The 17,317-nt window shown below is 38.2% G+C and overlaps 1 protein-coding gene across 1 annotated transcript; it reads right to left on the bottom strand.

Moving 5' to 3' along the window:
* Positions 1-173: 173 nt before the first annotated feature.
* LOC145782680 (uncharacterized) lies at positions 174-15,350 on the bottom strand. The gene is made up of 3 exons (XM_082594450.1): positions 15,135-15,350; positions 12,680-12,766; positions 174-1,818 (listed from the first exon to the last, which is right to left on the bottom strand). Exons 1-3 carry the CDS (start codon positions 15,290-15,292, stop codon positions 843-845), a joined length of 1,221 nt encoding a protein of 406 aa, XP_082450576.1. The 5' UTR covers positions 15,293-15,350; the 3' UTR covers positions 174-842.
* Between the last annotated feature and the right edge of the window lie 1,967 nt (positions 15,351-17,317).

Raw genomic sequence — 17,317 nt, 5'->3', positions numbered from 1 at the left:
CAAACGTAAGTGTGGACACAAGTAACAGGTACTGAAAAATTCTTTCGGCTATGGAATTACTTGTTTGTAAGAAAACCTGACCTGCCGCTACTGGTACTGTACCAATACTAAATAGTGTTCAACTTGACAGCTGGTGGAAAAATCTGAAAGATTCCATCTGACTGGAAATATCACTCAAAAGATGTTTTACGGCAAAGGCACAACTTGTAGGAAATGCTTTTTAATAAAACCGAGTTGAATTTACCGCAATGCGGCAGAAACGGTTATTGAGTAGTTACAATTGGACTGGCCATGAAATGCAGTTTAAACTGTACGGCTTTTGAAACACTAATATCACAATTTTACGAAGTTCACAAAAATGCAGCTCAAATATATTTTTCGAAACAAAACTGTATGTTGCCAAATAGTATTCATTTCCCATCATTTGTAGATGTTGCAAGTGGACAAACCATGGATAACAAACGGCACGTTTGGCAACATACATTTTCTTTCAAATTGGACTCTTCGTTGGTTCGCTTAACCCCCACTGTATGAAGATAAACCAAAACAGACTAGAAACAGTTTTCAAATCCGGCAATAAACGCCATAAAATACGAATCTTTTATGCAATAGCATGGTGAAAATGATTTCATCGTTACTCGCCCTTGAAAACTAAAACTACATCCAGAGATCTTTCTTAGGCATGTTGTTACATTAAAATGTCAATAGCGTTGCTCAAAGTTCAAAACCATTCTAAAAGTTTGTTTTTTGTCCGGCAGCCATTTGCAAATTCGATTTAAAAATACATTGCAGTGTGTCAACTATTGCGTCATAGAGGCAATTCTCCGTGATCATTCTTGCAGTCAATAACCACCGTGTGACGGCGGGTACAAGTCGGAATACCCGAGCGACGACATTTGCTTCGGCTCACCGTAAGGGTCTAATGCGCCACCAACACTGCGCATGTGATCTGCTTTCACAGACGCTGCGGCAGCCGCCTGACGACGGGCAACAAGAGCTCGAGCCAGCGCACTCGAAGCCGTAGTGGCGCCAGCGGTTGGCAGTGAGCGATTCAGCACCGATGACGTTGGTGGCAAAGGCAATCGAGCCTTCACCACAGCCCGCTCTCGCAATAAACGCAGGTATTCTGGAGGAGGAGGGGGTAAGTTGAATGGATCCGTGCACGCGATTAGTCGTCGTTCGTAGGGATCAAGCGCTTCCAGTCTCCGGCGGCGATCAAGGAGCTCAAGCAACTCCATTCTATCTTTTGCTGGGGGTGGGATGTTACTCTCGTACCCTTTCTCTCCATAACCCTGGTTAGGGTCCAAGCCAAATTCATCATACGTTCCTCTTCCGTTACGGGGGAAATCACCGTGTCTACCACCACCTCTGGGAAACATGCCCCCTCTGCCACCTCTATGAGGCATAAAACCTCCTCGTCCCCCACCACGGCCACCACCACCACCACCACCATACATTGGCGGTTCGCCACCAGGAGGATTTCCCTGGTTTTTAGACATTTGCACCTTCAAAGGCATGCCCTTCAAATTGTAGCCATTGAGACCATTGATAGCAGCATCAGCAGCACATTCTTCAATATGAACAAAAGCGATTTTTCGATCTTCAACAACGTCACATTCCGCAACGTAACCGTAGCGCTCGAACATTTGACGTAGCTCATGAGAGCGACAGTGTTCCGGAAGGTTAGCGACATGTAATTTTGTGCAGCCCGCCCTTCGCGCAGACTTGGCAGCAGCCGAGTTATCGCCCGTAGCTGAAAACCCACCTCCGAATGGTCTTCCCTGGCCTCCTCCCATCCCGCCTCGTGGGCCTCCGCCACTAAACATGACGAACAAGAAAGTTGAATAAAACACTGCTATACAGGTAGACGGGTCTGCTACTATTCGGTGAGTCCGATTCGGTGAGTCTGATTCGGTGAGTTCCTAACTTCTAACCCCTAACCTTAACTCCTAACCCTAAAACGGCAATGATAATTAGGCTATGGTACCCGATAATTTAAAAAAAGAAATGAAAAAATCCCCCGTTAAGGGATCGGACTCACCGAATCGGACTAACCGAATCGGACTCACCGAATCGGACTCACCGAAACGGGCCATTCCGCAGGTAGACGATAGAGGAAAGGCCAATTACAGCAAATCTTGATTAATAAGCTTTCGATGCTCACAAAATCCAGTTGTAACTGGTTTAGGTTACAAAAAGACTTAAAGTTTTTGAAAGGTAAAATACAGTATATATAATATATAATATAATACTAAACCAATGTTAAAACTGTGAATCTTTCATTAATTGCCTACACTAACATCTTGAACCTCACATTTTCTTAGCTACACGTTCAACGGTGTGCAACTGTGCATGGTAAAATTATAAAACCGGTACTTTTGAACCAGGTGTTCATTAATAGGAGTTACAGCGACTGAAGCACCACTCTCCAATTGAGGAAAAATATAATATATGAGCAATTAAATATGCGATGTCAATTGAATTTAAACAACACTGTTGGATGCGAATCTACACATACAAGAATGAAGTTAAAGTTATTGAAATCATGGTAGCATGTTGAAAATATTAAATTCAAAATTCCAATACTGTAACTGTATATTGTATAATCATGTAACCAAATCAATAAAAATATACCTAGAGTCATCAAAGTTACCACTTGTCAACAAACACAGGTCAGGCATTTTGTACAGAAATATGTTGACTTCATTGAGTACCGGTAGCCATAAAGACCGAGGTAATTATTGCAGACATGCGCATTGCACAATTACACTGCTTTGGTGACCATAGGCGCCGACTTTTCAAAAAACCTTGGGGGGCGAGAAAGGTGATGACGTCATAACCATAACGCTATTTTACTCAATTAAAATAGTTTTTGATTAAGCTTACCGTCTTGTTTATATTGACACCTAGGTCGCAAACCGAATTTATTAGAACCGCTGCTTGAATAATAATAATCGTGTTTTTATTTGCGCCCATTGCGATAACATACAGCAGTGGTTCCCAACTCGTTTTTAAGGCGACCCATTTAAAAAAAAAATTCAGTTCGGTAAAATCTTGCGACCCAAGCAAATTGTCGTAATATTTTAAAAGCCATACAAGATTGTGTTGCAAACAAACAGCACTACAAAAGCAGTAACTTTTTTCGAAAATAATGTGTTTATCAAATCACTAATAAGATAGCTGTGCTGACTTGCTGTCTGTGAGTTTTTGAAATCGAGGCGTTATTTTGCTTAGGCATAGCCGCATGTCAGCTTTAACTTCCAGCCGGTTTCGCTGTTCAGTTTTCAATACACACATGGCGCTAAATCCAATCTTACAAAGCTAAGTTGTTGCAAATGGAATCTGTTTTTGAATCCCTAATTGTGAAACTGTGGGGATACACTTTGTACATGGAAGCCCAAAAGTGGGTGTTTGCAGAATCTTTGTTGTATTTGTCTTTGAAGAACGCAAAAGAAATACGGTTTGCTGCTTCTGTCGTTATGTTCATAAACTGTTCTGCAACATAGATGGAAAGTTGAGGCAGATCTTTTCCATCAAATGGATCAATTATCCAATCATTTTGGCTATTAGGTGTTAAGAGATTCTCCATAGTAGTGCACAAACTTTTTGGCGAACTGTTCCAGGTGTCTAATTATATCGTTTGCTTAATATCAACTTCATTGCCAGTTGCCACAGATATATTGCGTTAGCTGAGGAAATATATCGTACTCATCTTTGGTGACATAACTTTTCCAGAATACGAGTTTTTTGTGTTAAGCAGAAACTTTTGCAACGCGATCAATCACCGTAAAACCGTTGCCTTGCATATACAGTAGAATTCGCCTATAACGGCACCTCTAGGGGATTGCAAAAACTGACGTTATAGCCGAATTGACGTTATAGACGAACTACCGCCAACTATTTCAAAACTGTCTTTTGATTAAAGAAAGAGGTGTATAATCCAGTCAGGTTTAGCCTACTGTGTACCACCAAACGGACAAAAGTCAAGCAGAAAATACAGTAAACAAAGAAATTGTTTAAAAAATAACCTACAGCAAAAGGTATATACAGGAAATTTGCGCAATACATCTCGTTACATACAGTAGGCTAGAAGAGAAGTTTTTACACGTGATAGTTTTTCACGTGGGAAAAAAAGTTAATTCAGTTAATTAAAGTCCCTGCTGCGAACGACGTACCGTAGCAAAATAAAGGAAAACATTTTGCAAGCAGCAGCGCTAACTGGATTAAAAGACTGACCGTTCGTGTTGAAGGTGATGGCTTAAAGTGACGTTATAAACGAAAAAAAGATGTCTGGGGATTAATAAAAGGTGCTGTTACATGCGAATTGACGTTATAGGCGATGCTGTTGTAGCCGAACTACAATGTACGTAAAAGATAGGAATTCTGCCGGGACCGAGCGAAATGTGACGTAATAGGCGAATTGACGTTATAAACAAAGCCGTTATAGGCGAATTCTACTGTATAAATTTAGTGAATTCAGAGAGTCAAATATATCGGCAAGGTAAGCAACTTTTGCCTTGAAATCTTCTTGCAAAAACTTCTCGGCTAATTTCACACAGTTCTGTTGCCTCAGGAAGATAGCAATCTCCTCTCGCAAATTACAAACTCGCTTCAGGACACGACCTCGTGACAACTATCGCACTTCTGTGTGCAACAGCAATGCTTGATAATAATCAGAATCCACAAAGACGAAAACCAATGCCGATTTAGTGAACTTGTTTTGATGAAGTTTACACACTTCACATCACTCAACACTTCGTGCAGCTCTTGAGACAGCTTTTTTGCAGCAAAGGCCTCTCTGTGGAGAAAGCAATAAGTCCATACAGCACTTGGGGCTTTGTCTTTGATGCGTTTTACCACACCAGACTATGCGTGGTCCAACGTGTGGAAAACTTTGTCATAGTTTGTCCGACAGCGTTCGTGACATATAGTGCACGTTACAATATATATCCCGTAACTTTGTCAAGTTAATTTATGCTTGAGACTGAAATTTTTGTTGGGTTTACATTTAATAATAATATTAACAATAATAAAACTGAAAACTGTTAAAACTTCTTGCACCACGATCATGCTACAAAGCTTTCCGATGTCTCGACATGAAACGCTTTATGACTTGTGTTAATATTTTCCAGTTTTGTGATCGATCTCTTCACGTTTTAAATTTTTTTTTATTGTTATTTTTTTCGCCCAAGATACAATATGCCTGAAAAACAAGCGACCCAAAAAAATTATCAGGCGACCCAACTTTGGGTCGCGACCCATGAGTTGGGAACCACTGACATACAGTACACTGCGATCACAGCGATAAAACAAGCGAAGCAGCGAAGTGACATATAGTCTTCGAGTCAGCTGCTCCCCTTAGTTTGGTTTGTCATTAAGTGTCTTCGCCGAGACACAGCCGCGTGCTCTGGAGCGGTGTCGAACCCACGTTCTTTCGAACGTCGCGCAGACATTCTCAACATTCGGCTACGCAGCCGACGAATTTAAAACGATTAGTTGTACGCATGTTGATTTAATTAAAACGATTAGTTTTACGCATGCAGTACGCCTAGTCGTAACAATTTTGATATTATTAACTCATAATTGGAACAGTTGGAAAACAAGCCGATTCATTTCCTTTTCGTGCGAGTGAATAACAACGATCAAGACAATGAAGTTATCGAAATAAAATGCAAAAAATCATGATTTCAAGCAGAGTGGAAACACGCTATCAGTTTTATTAACCTCGTTTTGCTAATTACCGTTAACAACGGCGAAGTGTTTTCTCTTCTGTTTTATATAGAAAGTCTTTATAGTCTTTTATCGAATACCATATATACTCGAGTATAGGTAGAGATGTTCGCAAGTAATTTTCACCTCAAAAAGACAGGTTCGACTTGTACACGGAACAAGCTGTTGTCTCCAGCTCGGCAGTTTTCAAAATGAACGCATTTTTGCTGCGGCCAAAATCATTGCCGACGTAGATTACGAAGTGTGAAATGGCGTCGGACAAAGTAAAAGTTTTGAATACGTTTATTTGCAAAGATTCAAACTTAATTTTCAGATTTCGTTCCATGAAAACAGAAGTGGCTTAAGTCCATTTTTGAAGTTTTGAGATAATCGCAAAAAACATGTTAAATTTCTTGTATTTCTAATGTTTTGCATGTTTTATTAAACTTCACAATGCTGTTTCTACACATTGTTGACAAAGTGTAAACCCATTCTTAGGCATGTGTTGGGCCCCCCTGCGGGACCCATATATATATTTTTAACCCCATTTTGGACTTAAGCCAATACTGTTCCAAATATTTTTTCTGTGGGTAAATTGGACATAAGCCCTTTTGGCATAATTATAGGACATAAGCCCATTTGAAACAATTATGCAACCAAAAGTTGCATTAGATGTGACTTTAGCCCTTTTAGGATGAACATTTCATTGCAAATATTTGGATATGCTTGGTATTTCTTCATGGATTTCTCCATAGTGTGTGTGTGTGTACTATGTAGTGAGAACAGAGTAGGCTAACAGGTCAGCTGCAAGGTTGATATTTAAGTAAAAACCTATTTCATTTGATAGCCCACTTGCAATTATATTTATGATGTTAGTATGCTATATTATGATGATCGTATCTGAAAAACAAAACTTTAACGAATTAATTATCAAATTATGCGATGCTTGACATACCATAAACCACAGCCTATATGACATTGACACAAGTTTATACAAATTAATAACAGTGGTCAGTGGAAGTTTTGGCAGTGAATTGAGTGACACTGACTAAGTACACATAACTAACAGTGGTCAGTAAATCTTGTGGCAGTGGATCCATTGGCACAAGTACACAAATAACAGTGGTCAGTGGAAGTTTTGGCCGTAAATGCAAAGGCACAAGTACACAATATAACAGTGATCAGTAAAAGTTGTGGCAGTGAATACATTGTCACAAGTACCTTATATGCGTATACAACATTGGTCTGTGAAAGTTTGGCAGTAAATACTGTATATTGGCACAAGTATAAAAATAACAGTGTTCAGTAAAAGTTGTGGCAGTGAATACATTAGCACAAACCATTTAAATAACATTGGCCTGAGAAAGTGTTGGCAGTGAATACATTGGAAGAATTACAAATAAATGATTAGTAAAAGTTGTGGCAGTGAATCCATTATGACACAAGTACCATATAAATAACATTGGTCTGTGAAAGTTTTGGCAGTGATTATATTGGCACAAGTAGAAAAATAACAGTGTTTAGTAAAAGTTGTGGCAGTGAATACATTAGCACAAGTATACATACCATTTAAATAACATTGGTCTGAGAAAGTGTTGGCAGCGAATACATTGGAAGAATTACAAATAAGTGATCAGTAAAAGTTGTGGCAGTGAATCCATTATGACACAAGTACCATATAAATAACATTGGTCTATGAAAGTTTTGGAAGTGGATCCATTGACACAAGTGCCATATTGCCATAATTATGTACAAATAACATCGGTCTATAAAAGTTTGGCAGTGAGCTGAATACATTGGCACAAGTACAAATAACAGTGGTCAGTGAAAGTTTTGGCAGTCTCAGTGTGTACAGTTAAGCGAGTTTTAGTGGTTAACTGCTAAGAAATTCATTAGTGGTTAACAGAAAATCGGTATTTTGCATTTTGGTTCAATTTAAATGTTTTAGCTCATGATGAAAGGGACAAATTGAGCTTTCGTAGTTGGTATCTAGAGTAACCTGGTAATAACAACTTGTAAAACTGCACTAAAAGCGTTTTATTATGTTGACAAAACCTTCAAAATGTGTCAATGTCTAAGACGTTTTACACAAAAACGGTTAATCAAAAAGTCAGTGGTTAACGCCTAATGAAAAAGTCAGTTAATCCACAGCCCTAATAACACGGCAAGTATTCAAACAGATTCTACTCCATCATCTGATTCTGCATCACTCTCTCCAACCACCTTGAGGTTTTCATAGAATTTCTGATGGTGATTTGGGATAAGGCCCTTCTTGCAAAGTTGCATCAGAGAATCATATTTATCCTTTGTTATTCCCGGAGCAGCTGCGTAACAATTGGGTATGTCTGCCATGGATGGCAAAGCATCAATCAATGAAGTGATGGAAGCAGTGGAGTTTCTCTGGCTCATTCTACATGTTTTCAAGAAAGGAACTTCATGGTACTCTTTTTCAGAGTATTTGTATTTGAATAGTAACATGGTTGGCTTCTCAGCAGTGAACTTTAGGTCCATCAGTTTGGACCATTTAATTGCTGTGCCATCACAATCTTTGATTTTTCCTTTGAAAATGTCTTGAAGCTGCCATAAATGCTTTCCACATTTGAAGTCTTTGATTTCCTCGAAAGTCAGTATATTCAATTTCACGTTCCTTTTCTTATTCTTGGAGTCATTAGCTTTTGTTAAAGCATGCAATATGAGTGCTTCCCAATTCTCAGTTGTGTAAGTTTCACATAAACGAGCTTCTCTCTCCACCAATGAATGCATGGTATCATTTTCATTTTGGCTGTGTCCGGTTACAAGGAAGCGCAATGTTATTTCTGAAAAATTGAGCCAATGTCGAGCAAGTGACAGCATAGAGAAGACCATACGGTTGCAGTTTTGCCCACTGCATCTATCACAAAAGAGGTTTACATGTGTGATACTCTTTTTTTTTAACTCCACCAAGTAATCAAGAAGAGCAGAGGCCACTTCATTGGAGCCCTTTTTCGCATCTGCTTCGTTCCAGAGATAGCAATGAACATCAAAGTTGCTGATGTCAGTAATTGTGAAATTGAAATTACGTAACCTCATACTATAATAGAATGAGGAACTTGCTCCTGCTGGAGTTAACAGTGTCTTCTGGAAGTCGAACGCAGATGATTGAACATGGGCAAACTTTGCCCCCAATCCTTTCATTTCTTCTTTAACTTTTCGGCTCCTTTCCTTCTCATCTAGATGAACAGAGTGTTCTTCTTCCATTTCCTTTGTTAGCATGTTTGCATCAGCTACATGTTTGTATGTGGTACATAGATCGCATTCATCTTTTTTTGGTTTTTTGAACTTTAGGCTGAATTTCTGTTTGAAAATTGTATGATATGTATCATATGTCTCTGGTTTGATATTTCTTTGTGTACAACACCATCTTTTGTACATTCTATGCATCTCCTTTACATTCAGAGTTGGTGGGAGATATTGGTACCTTGAACCCTTCCTCACATAGTGACTCTCAATTGTTTTAAATTGGCAGATGTGGTCAACAATGGATTGCTCACGTCCAGGATTGATTTTGTTATGTTGCACATTGGAACCTCTTTTATCAGATTCAATACCACCTCCATCAATTGCTTTTTTAATGGCAGTTTTAACTTGCTTTGCGGAGATATCCAGGGTATTGAGGAAAAATGGCTGACAAACTGCTGTTGGTTCTTGCATGCCAGGCTTTTGCAAACTATACTGTTGTGATGTTGTTCTGGTTCTCCGTTTACCCGTTTTAATATTTGGTCGAACCCTTGTGCGACCCTTTTTAGAACTTTTTACCATTTTTGTCAAAAACAGCCTCTTCATGTCCACACCTTCCAACTTCCAAAAGTTTTTGTGTATGATGTCGCGATCCTCATGGGTGAAATTTTCAGGGCACTTCTTTTTGCATGCTGATGGGCAAGTATCCCTCACCTTCTTTTCCGGCATTATTTTTGTCTGTCCGTCTTTTCCTTTATATTGATAGGATTCACCTTGGTTTCTTTTTCTTTTTTGTACATTTCGTATCCATTGATCTGGATTGCACTTCTTTTTGCGTTCCATGAGGGGTGTTGCAGTGCAACTTTCAGTCCCAAACATTCTGTTGATGTCATTTACCGTCTCTGAAGTGATCTTTGTAGCATTCACGATACTCCATAGTACAGCTGCACCTTCAGTATGATCTGATGTAATGAACAAACTCCATGATGCTGCAGTCTTATAAACTTGGGTTATGAAAAATCTACTTTCACCTTCTTTCACTTCTTGGCCATGGATGGTTCCCCCTGCTTCCACAAAATCGTACTTTGCTTTGAAAATTGGTTTATTATTGCAATATAATATGACCTCTTCTCCTTGAATGAAGTTTGTTGGTTCAACATTGTCATTTGGTTCACCAGTAACCTTCTCACTAGTGTCAGAGATGGTGTCTTTATGTGTCTCATCTGCTTGTGGTTCATAAGGATTTTTCAGACCCTGGTTCTTCAATTCCTTGTCTATGTCAAAATTTGGATCTAAATCTGAGTCATCGTCACAAATATCCGATTCTGCTGTTAAATCTGATGTGCTATGAGAAGAGGCAGGGTCCTCGTCATCTAAGCCTAAGAATGATGGCTCATCCTGAAGATCTGAGATTTGGTTTCCAGCTTCCAACGCTGTACTTGCACTCAAAATATATATTTGCTGATCTTCTGGAACATCAGTCCTTACAGCCACTTTTTTGACTGATGTAGTTTTTCCATCTATGTCAAACTTTATGTAAAAACTCTGCGCATAAATTTTAACCACTGTTCCTTGCAACATTGTCTTTTCTTTATATGGAAGGCTATCACTGTATTTTCGTAGTCCTTCATCAAAATAAGCTCCATTGACATAGACGATTGTACCAGTCTCAATAATATCAGGCTTCTCTCGCCAACTTCTTGTTCCTAAATTTTTATGAACATTATTATCCATTATGTCAATCAAACAATAGTCTGACAGGTCTGACCTACACAACCTGGAAAGATTCATAAGCTGCATTATCACATTCAGCTAAAAGTAAACACTTTTAATGGACTAAAAATGAAATTATCCAGCTATTTCTCCTACGATGATGCGGTAGGCTTAGACTATATGGCTGGCTAAAAGCTACTCTGCAATCTGCATAGACCTGGCAAAACCTACTAAAAAGTTTAAAACATACAATGATTGGTAGTTAAATAAGGTAGCTTAAATTTCTGTACCTACAAAGATACAGAGCTCAATGTGTGCAACTGCCATGTTTCGATAACTTAGTTACATAGAAATCGTATTTAGATCACTTACGGTATTAGAATCAAAGCAACTGCAAACAGGCAAAAAAATGGCATAAGATACTGGTACCTTTCACGGGCTTTTGGTCTGATTTGATTTATTGTGGGCTGGATTTAATTCATTGCCACATATTATTTAAAAAAAAAATTAATTACTGCCTACCGGTATTGTATTCCATTAAAATCAAGGTTTAGAATAAGCCGCAGAAAGTGTTTATGTCCAATTTTTAGAACCATAAGCTTAATTTGGTTGGGATGAGAAAGACTTATGTCCAATAAAAGGGCTAAAGTCCAAATTCGGTTGAATGTCATTTTGTCTTAAGTCCATATATTGACTTAAGGCTATTCTGTTTCAAATTTTGAAAAAGTTGATGGACATAAGCCCCTGCCAATTAATATTATAGACAAGATAGCTGCAATCTCTCATCAGAATCAGAAAGCCCATAGTCCAAAACCTAAAAAAAGTTGAAAACATGAAAATCATAAAAAATGGACTTAAGCCCCTTCTGTTTTCATGGAACGATTTAATGATTTCTTGTCAATTCTAAACTTTATACACTTGTTGAGCAATATGCAAAGCTCACGAAACAAAACAGCGGAAAGAGCTGTTTTAAGAATAAGTTTATTTTTGCGTGTAGGATATAATCGTTCTTATTACGTAACATTCCATGATCGTAGAAGTCGATGTCAAACCTTAGCGGCCGCATAAAACCATGATGTCAGGTTGGCTAGGTGATTATAAGAGCGGTAAGAGACGTCGTTAATGCAGGCAATATCTGCGACCAAGACCATTAAACACCTTTTCTTTTATCGGTTTTCGATTTAATTCTCACACATTGCGAACAAAACAATGCGTTCTCTTGAATCATAATTAATCTCACAGCGGGAAGACCTCGTAGCTGGTTTACTTAATATTGCCGTGAATAGTTGCGTGACTATTCCACCAGCGTAAGTTACTCTACGTTCTACTTTGAAATTTCCATTCCGTATGATTTCCAACCTGCATTCACGTAATTGTTCGTTGTGAAGTACAGTAGTTTCAACTCGATAAAGTTTGCTAAAATCGATTTCATGTTTGAAGTTACCAAAAATCTAACGGACGTTTGGATAACTCGTAAAATGAGAATATACATTCAACCTCGCATTAGCTTTTTCGCTACCACGTGTTTTGACTTTGAAGTTGCTCCTCAGGCTCACGCGCGGGAAATAAGCAGGGTGTGACTGTGAGCATCTCAGTACTGTAGTGATTCACGTTCCAGAGAAAGCCATGCGATCAGCTGCTATTTTTCGCTTTCGGCATTCTTTAAGTCCGTTTAAATGATCTAAATCTCTCGCGAAGTATTTTATCTTTGAAATACCACTTGTAATAGCCATTTTCGTTGCCCCTCAACCATAAATTTACGGGGGGCGCCGCCCCCCCGAAAGTCGGCGCGTATGTTGGTGACCTTTTGCTGCCATCCTTGTTGTGCAAATTGTTTGTGCAGAAAAGCGGCTATCCCACTAAGTCTGAACTCACAAGAAGTCAGGGACTAATGACAAAAAATTATTTTAGCTTTGGAATAATGGAACATTCCAAACTTTAACTACGATACTTTATTAGTGTGTTACACAAGATGAAGTTGAACTTGTCCCTGAGTTCAAGAAGAGTGATTGTGATCAATGGTAAAAAATGTTAAACTTACCGCCCACCACGACTACCACCTCTTGGGCCACCTTTGCTTTTCTCAACATTCAGTGTTGCTCCATTTAGTTGATATTTGTCCAAGTTTCTATCAATCACAAAATTTAAAGTCTGAAACCCAGCTCGATATTTGGAAAATGATTTATATATAGAGCTTGACCGATATATCGGTCAGCCGATATGTATCGGCCGATATCAGGCGTAGCCGATATATTGTATCTGCTATTTTTTGCCGATAAACATCGGCCAGCAAAAGCACACTCAAAACCAGCCATATATGCCTTTAGAAGAAACACAAGTTGCTCAAACGAGCTTGCATAGCACGAACAATTGTTGCGAGAATATAATCTCCCGCCCATTCTAGTGCGCGCATCTAGAAAATGTTAATACTGTATCCCTTAGCTTCCATTCAAGCAGGAAAACTTTCGAGTTTTACGTTGCTTCAATGATTGATGACATTGAATCAGTGTAACAAAGGTGAATTTTTCGCTAAGAATCGATGGGAGTACCGGTGTACTTCTACACTAACCGCGCGCAACTTATTTCAAGGCATAGTATACATCACAATGTCTGGCTTTGATCTCCAAGTGATATTGATAAGGCAAGATTCGTTACAAAATTAGATCATACGAGTAGGCTATCACAGCAAGATGCAGCAAAATTTGTCAAGTTTTGGTATTACAGTAAGAAAGAAAAGGCCCAGGGAAAATTAACATTCGCTCACATGACCTGCAAAAATAAACCCAAAGAAAAAAGCCTAGTGAAACTTTGCACAGTTCGAAAACAGTGGCGTCAATGTAGAAGTTTTCCGACCCGTGCCCACTGCCCAGAGCATTGTGAAGCAAGAAGCCACACGACCTCGTTTGGTGGAAGTTAATCAGTTATGCGGCATGTTAAGCAGCTACACGGCGGTTTGACTCTCCAAGCGCACTTTGTTGGTCAGATAAAAGCCTTCGCTGAAATTTTAAAAAGTCTTCCAAACCGTAGCCATAGCTCTTAAATGGCGAAGAATTCAGACCGGACAGGACACGTTTGTCCGCTGTCAGCAAAAACGAATTTTGAGGCCTGAGTTGTTTCTTTTTTGTTTAGTGTTTTTTGTGATTAGTGTTAAGAATGATTTTTTCATTACAGCAACTAATGCATAAACTTTCTTGGACTGGTTTGTTGCTTAATAACTTTGTTGGTAACAAATTTTTCGTAGCTGATATATATCGGCCGATATATATCGGTATCGGCCTGAAAAAGTGATATCGGTCGAGCTCTATATATATATTTCAACAGAATGGCCCGATTCGGTGAGTCCGATTCGGTGAGAGCCCTATTCGGTGAGTTTTTTTTTAAAATTATTGCGCGCCGTAGCCTAATTATCATTGCCGTTATTGGGTTAGGGGATAGGGGATAGAGGTTAGGGGGTTGGGGGTTTTTGGGGTTGGGGTTTTTTTGGGGTTGGGGTTTTTTGGGGTTAGGGGGTTGGGGGTTTTTGGGGGTTGGGGTTTGCGGTTTTGGGGTTGGGGGTTTTTGGGGTTGGTTTTTTTGGGGGTTTGGGGTTTTTGGGTTTTTTTGGGGGTTTTGGGTTTTTTTTGGGGGTTTTGGGTTTTTTTGGGGGTTTGGGTTTTGGGGTTTTTGGGTTAGGGGTTTTAATTAGGCTACGGTACCCGATAATTTTCAAAAAAAAATTTAAAAAAATCACCGAATAGGGCTCTCACCGAAAAAGGCTCTCACCGAATAGTAGCAGACCCATATTTCAAATTAGGTATTAAAAAGACATTTCAATACAAAATACAGTATTATACAAGTTAAGCTGGTAGCACCCAAAATTACAAATCAAATTTTCAAAATTAATTTTTAAAAAGTAGCCTTCCAGTATAGTCTGTGAACAGCAGAGGTTATAAAAGAATAAACCACCGGGCCAGAAGCTCCAATGAAAAATCAATCAATGTTTTATTTGTCAGTAACAGGAACATAGGTACATGTTTGAAATATGCAAGCAATATACACAATGCAAAAGTTACACAAGTTCCCATACCGACAACGAGACGACCATACGGTCTACTAGTCAATTGCCACCCTAAAAGACATGCATTGAAATATAAATCAAAAACAAATACTGTAATAATCAAAGTGCAAGATGCCAAACAACTGCAGCACTTTTTAACGCAGTTTTGCAATGAAACATTGTCTGTCTCAAGTACATGTTAAACATAAACACTTAAATGCAATTATATGCAACATATAAACATTAAATGCAAAAGCCACTAATTTGCATAAACTGTGATAACTGATATCAAATAAATCAATTCTTTAGTTTTGTAGATTTTTGAGAATTACCGGTAAGTGAAAAAGAACAATTGGGATATTGCAGGAATGCAGGCACCAAAGTTGCCATTTAAAATTTTCTTTTTATTTTCTTAAAATTTTTTTTTTATAGCACATTTTATTTTATCAAAACTACCTACTTTATAGCAATTTCCGCCTCACTATCCTGCTCCATATGAACAAATCCATAATTTCCAAGAACATCTGATTCTGTCACTTTTCCATACTGGGAAAATAAGTTCCGCAGGTCATCACTGGAAGAACTCTCTCCTATGTTGCCAACAAAGATCTTAACCATTTCAAAAATTTAAGAGAATGATTGTAAGCAAACACTGTCTGACAAACAACAAATTGCTTGGATTAATTCCACGAATTAAACTGCACTAGTCTAGATAATTCTACATTACCATACTTCAATCGCCTACTTCAAACTGGGACAGAATTCTCTATCTGAGAAGTGATAACACTGCATCACTTTACAAAGAATGAAACCCAAAGAGGCATCGCAGGCAAGCAGTTCACCTCTTTGCAGCAGGAGGCATCATGTAGTGTCAAGACTCAAGAATCGTTAAAAAATGGACAACTTCAACTTGACGGCTAACAAAAAACATAAAACTTTTGTTTGCAATCTTGTTTCAAAAATATTGTTTCTTGTTCTCTTTTGTTGCCCTCTAAAACTTTCACAGAAAATAGAAGTTTCACATTGAAGTCAATATCAGAAAAAGTTTAAGGCGGTGTGGCCAGGCAAAGAGTTTTTTGAATCAGTTGACATTAGGGGTAAAAATGACCTGAAAGAGGTGGACCTTTTTTAATTTTTGTAACGACAGTAAAACAAAAACAGTGTGCTAAAATGATAATGCAATGAGGGGATTTTTGATGATGCAAATTTGAAAATTTTTCTTAAGTTTGGGATAGCAACAATTTTTCTTCTGGCAACACTGCCATGAATCGAAGCCTTCGTCTTTGATCGGATTTGCTATTGACTGATGCTTACATTTGTCAAAATAAAAATTATTTATGGTTCGGATTTCTTAGAAGTCAACCAAAATATTAATTCAGGACAAACTTTCTCCTTGTCTTTTGAATTAGCTTCGAAGTCCTAAAGTTTTTGAGAATTTTGCTTTGTTTTAATTTGTGACTATTTTTTCAATGACCTCTAAAAATCATGTTTGTTAAACAGTTACTCTTTTTTTAAATAAAAAGATACTTTCATACTCTTAAGCGTGTACGGTAATAATTTGGTGATATTGTTGTGTGTATTAAAATTACAATAGCGCATTTTGTGATTGCTGTTTTTATACCAAATTACGTCCAAACACCACTGCCATTCTGGCAGAATAATTCTGTGTGATTCGCCTAATAAAACAATCTGCAGAAAACAAGCGGTAAATAATGCGATCATAGCAACACGTGGACCCTGACAAAAAGCATTTTTTGTTGATATATTATATATATTAGGGATGTGCCAATTACAGAATTTTTGCCGATGCCGATTCTTAAATATTTGCCGATTCCGATTCTTTGGTTAAATGATTAAAGTTGCTTTTAGTTGGCGCTCTACAAGTAGTTGCAATTTTGTTACAAGTTGCTGCCTTGGAAATGTCTAAAAGCGTTCACTTTGTCGCCTGCTCTAGACAGCGTGAGTTTTTACGGTAGTTCTTCGCTTCTTGCGCGCTGCAAAGTGGTGATAGACACGCATTTTATTTATTGCGGAAATCAGTGAAAAGAGAAAAATTGCCATTGCTCACAGAGTGCAAAATAAACGTAGCTTAATGCAGTGTGCAAAATATTATCTTGTGCGGTTTGCAGTATTTTTCTCGCAGAATTCAAGAAGGTGCCAGAAACAAGAAGATAAAAAGACTAGAGTGTAAAAGAAAATGAACGCAGCGGTATTGAAATGTACAAAAACCTTTAAAAAAGTAACACACCAGCCTTGCATTCAAAGTGCATCAATAGGCGAAAAAAGAAAAACATCTTGTGAAGAAATTAGTACTGTATTGTTTTCGAACGCAGAGTTGCAACCAATCTTGTTGCTTAGCAAACACGTGAAGATTACCGGGTAGCTGGTTTGATTACGTTTGCGCAATCACACGATTATTTGTTGAACGCATTAAGCTTAATAGGCCTATACTTGGAGTTGGAAGTTACTTCTCTCTGCTTAGTAAATTAACATTAAGCAACTTTCAGTGACTACAAATTTTACAACGATTAAACAATAATTACAAAGAACATTTCCGCTTTTTATCATAATATTCAAAATTAAAGGCACATAAATTAAAATGCAATAACATCAACTTTTCTCCAGTTGCTGGAGTAAGTCTGT

Source organism: Aplidium turbinatum, chromosome 1 (assembly GCF_918807975.1).
Source record: "Aplidium turbinatum chromosome 1, kaAplTurb1.1, whole genome shotgun sequence".
Lineage (NCBI taxonomy): Eukaryota > Metazoa > Chordata > Ascidiacea > Aplousobranchia > Polyclinidae > Aplidium > Aplidium turbinatum.
The sequence above is the reverse complement of the archived record's forward strand: the minus strand, read 5'-3'. Positions and strand labels throughout refer to the sequence as shown.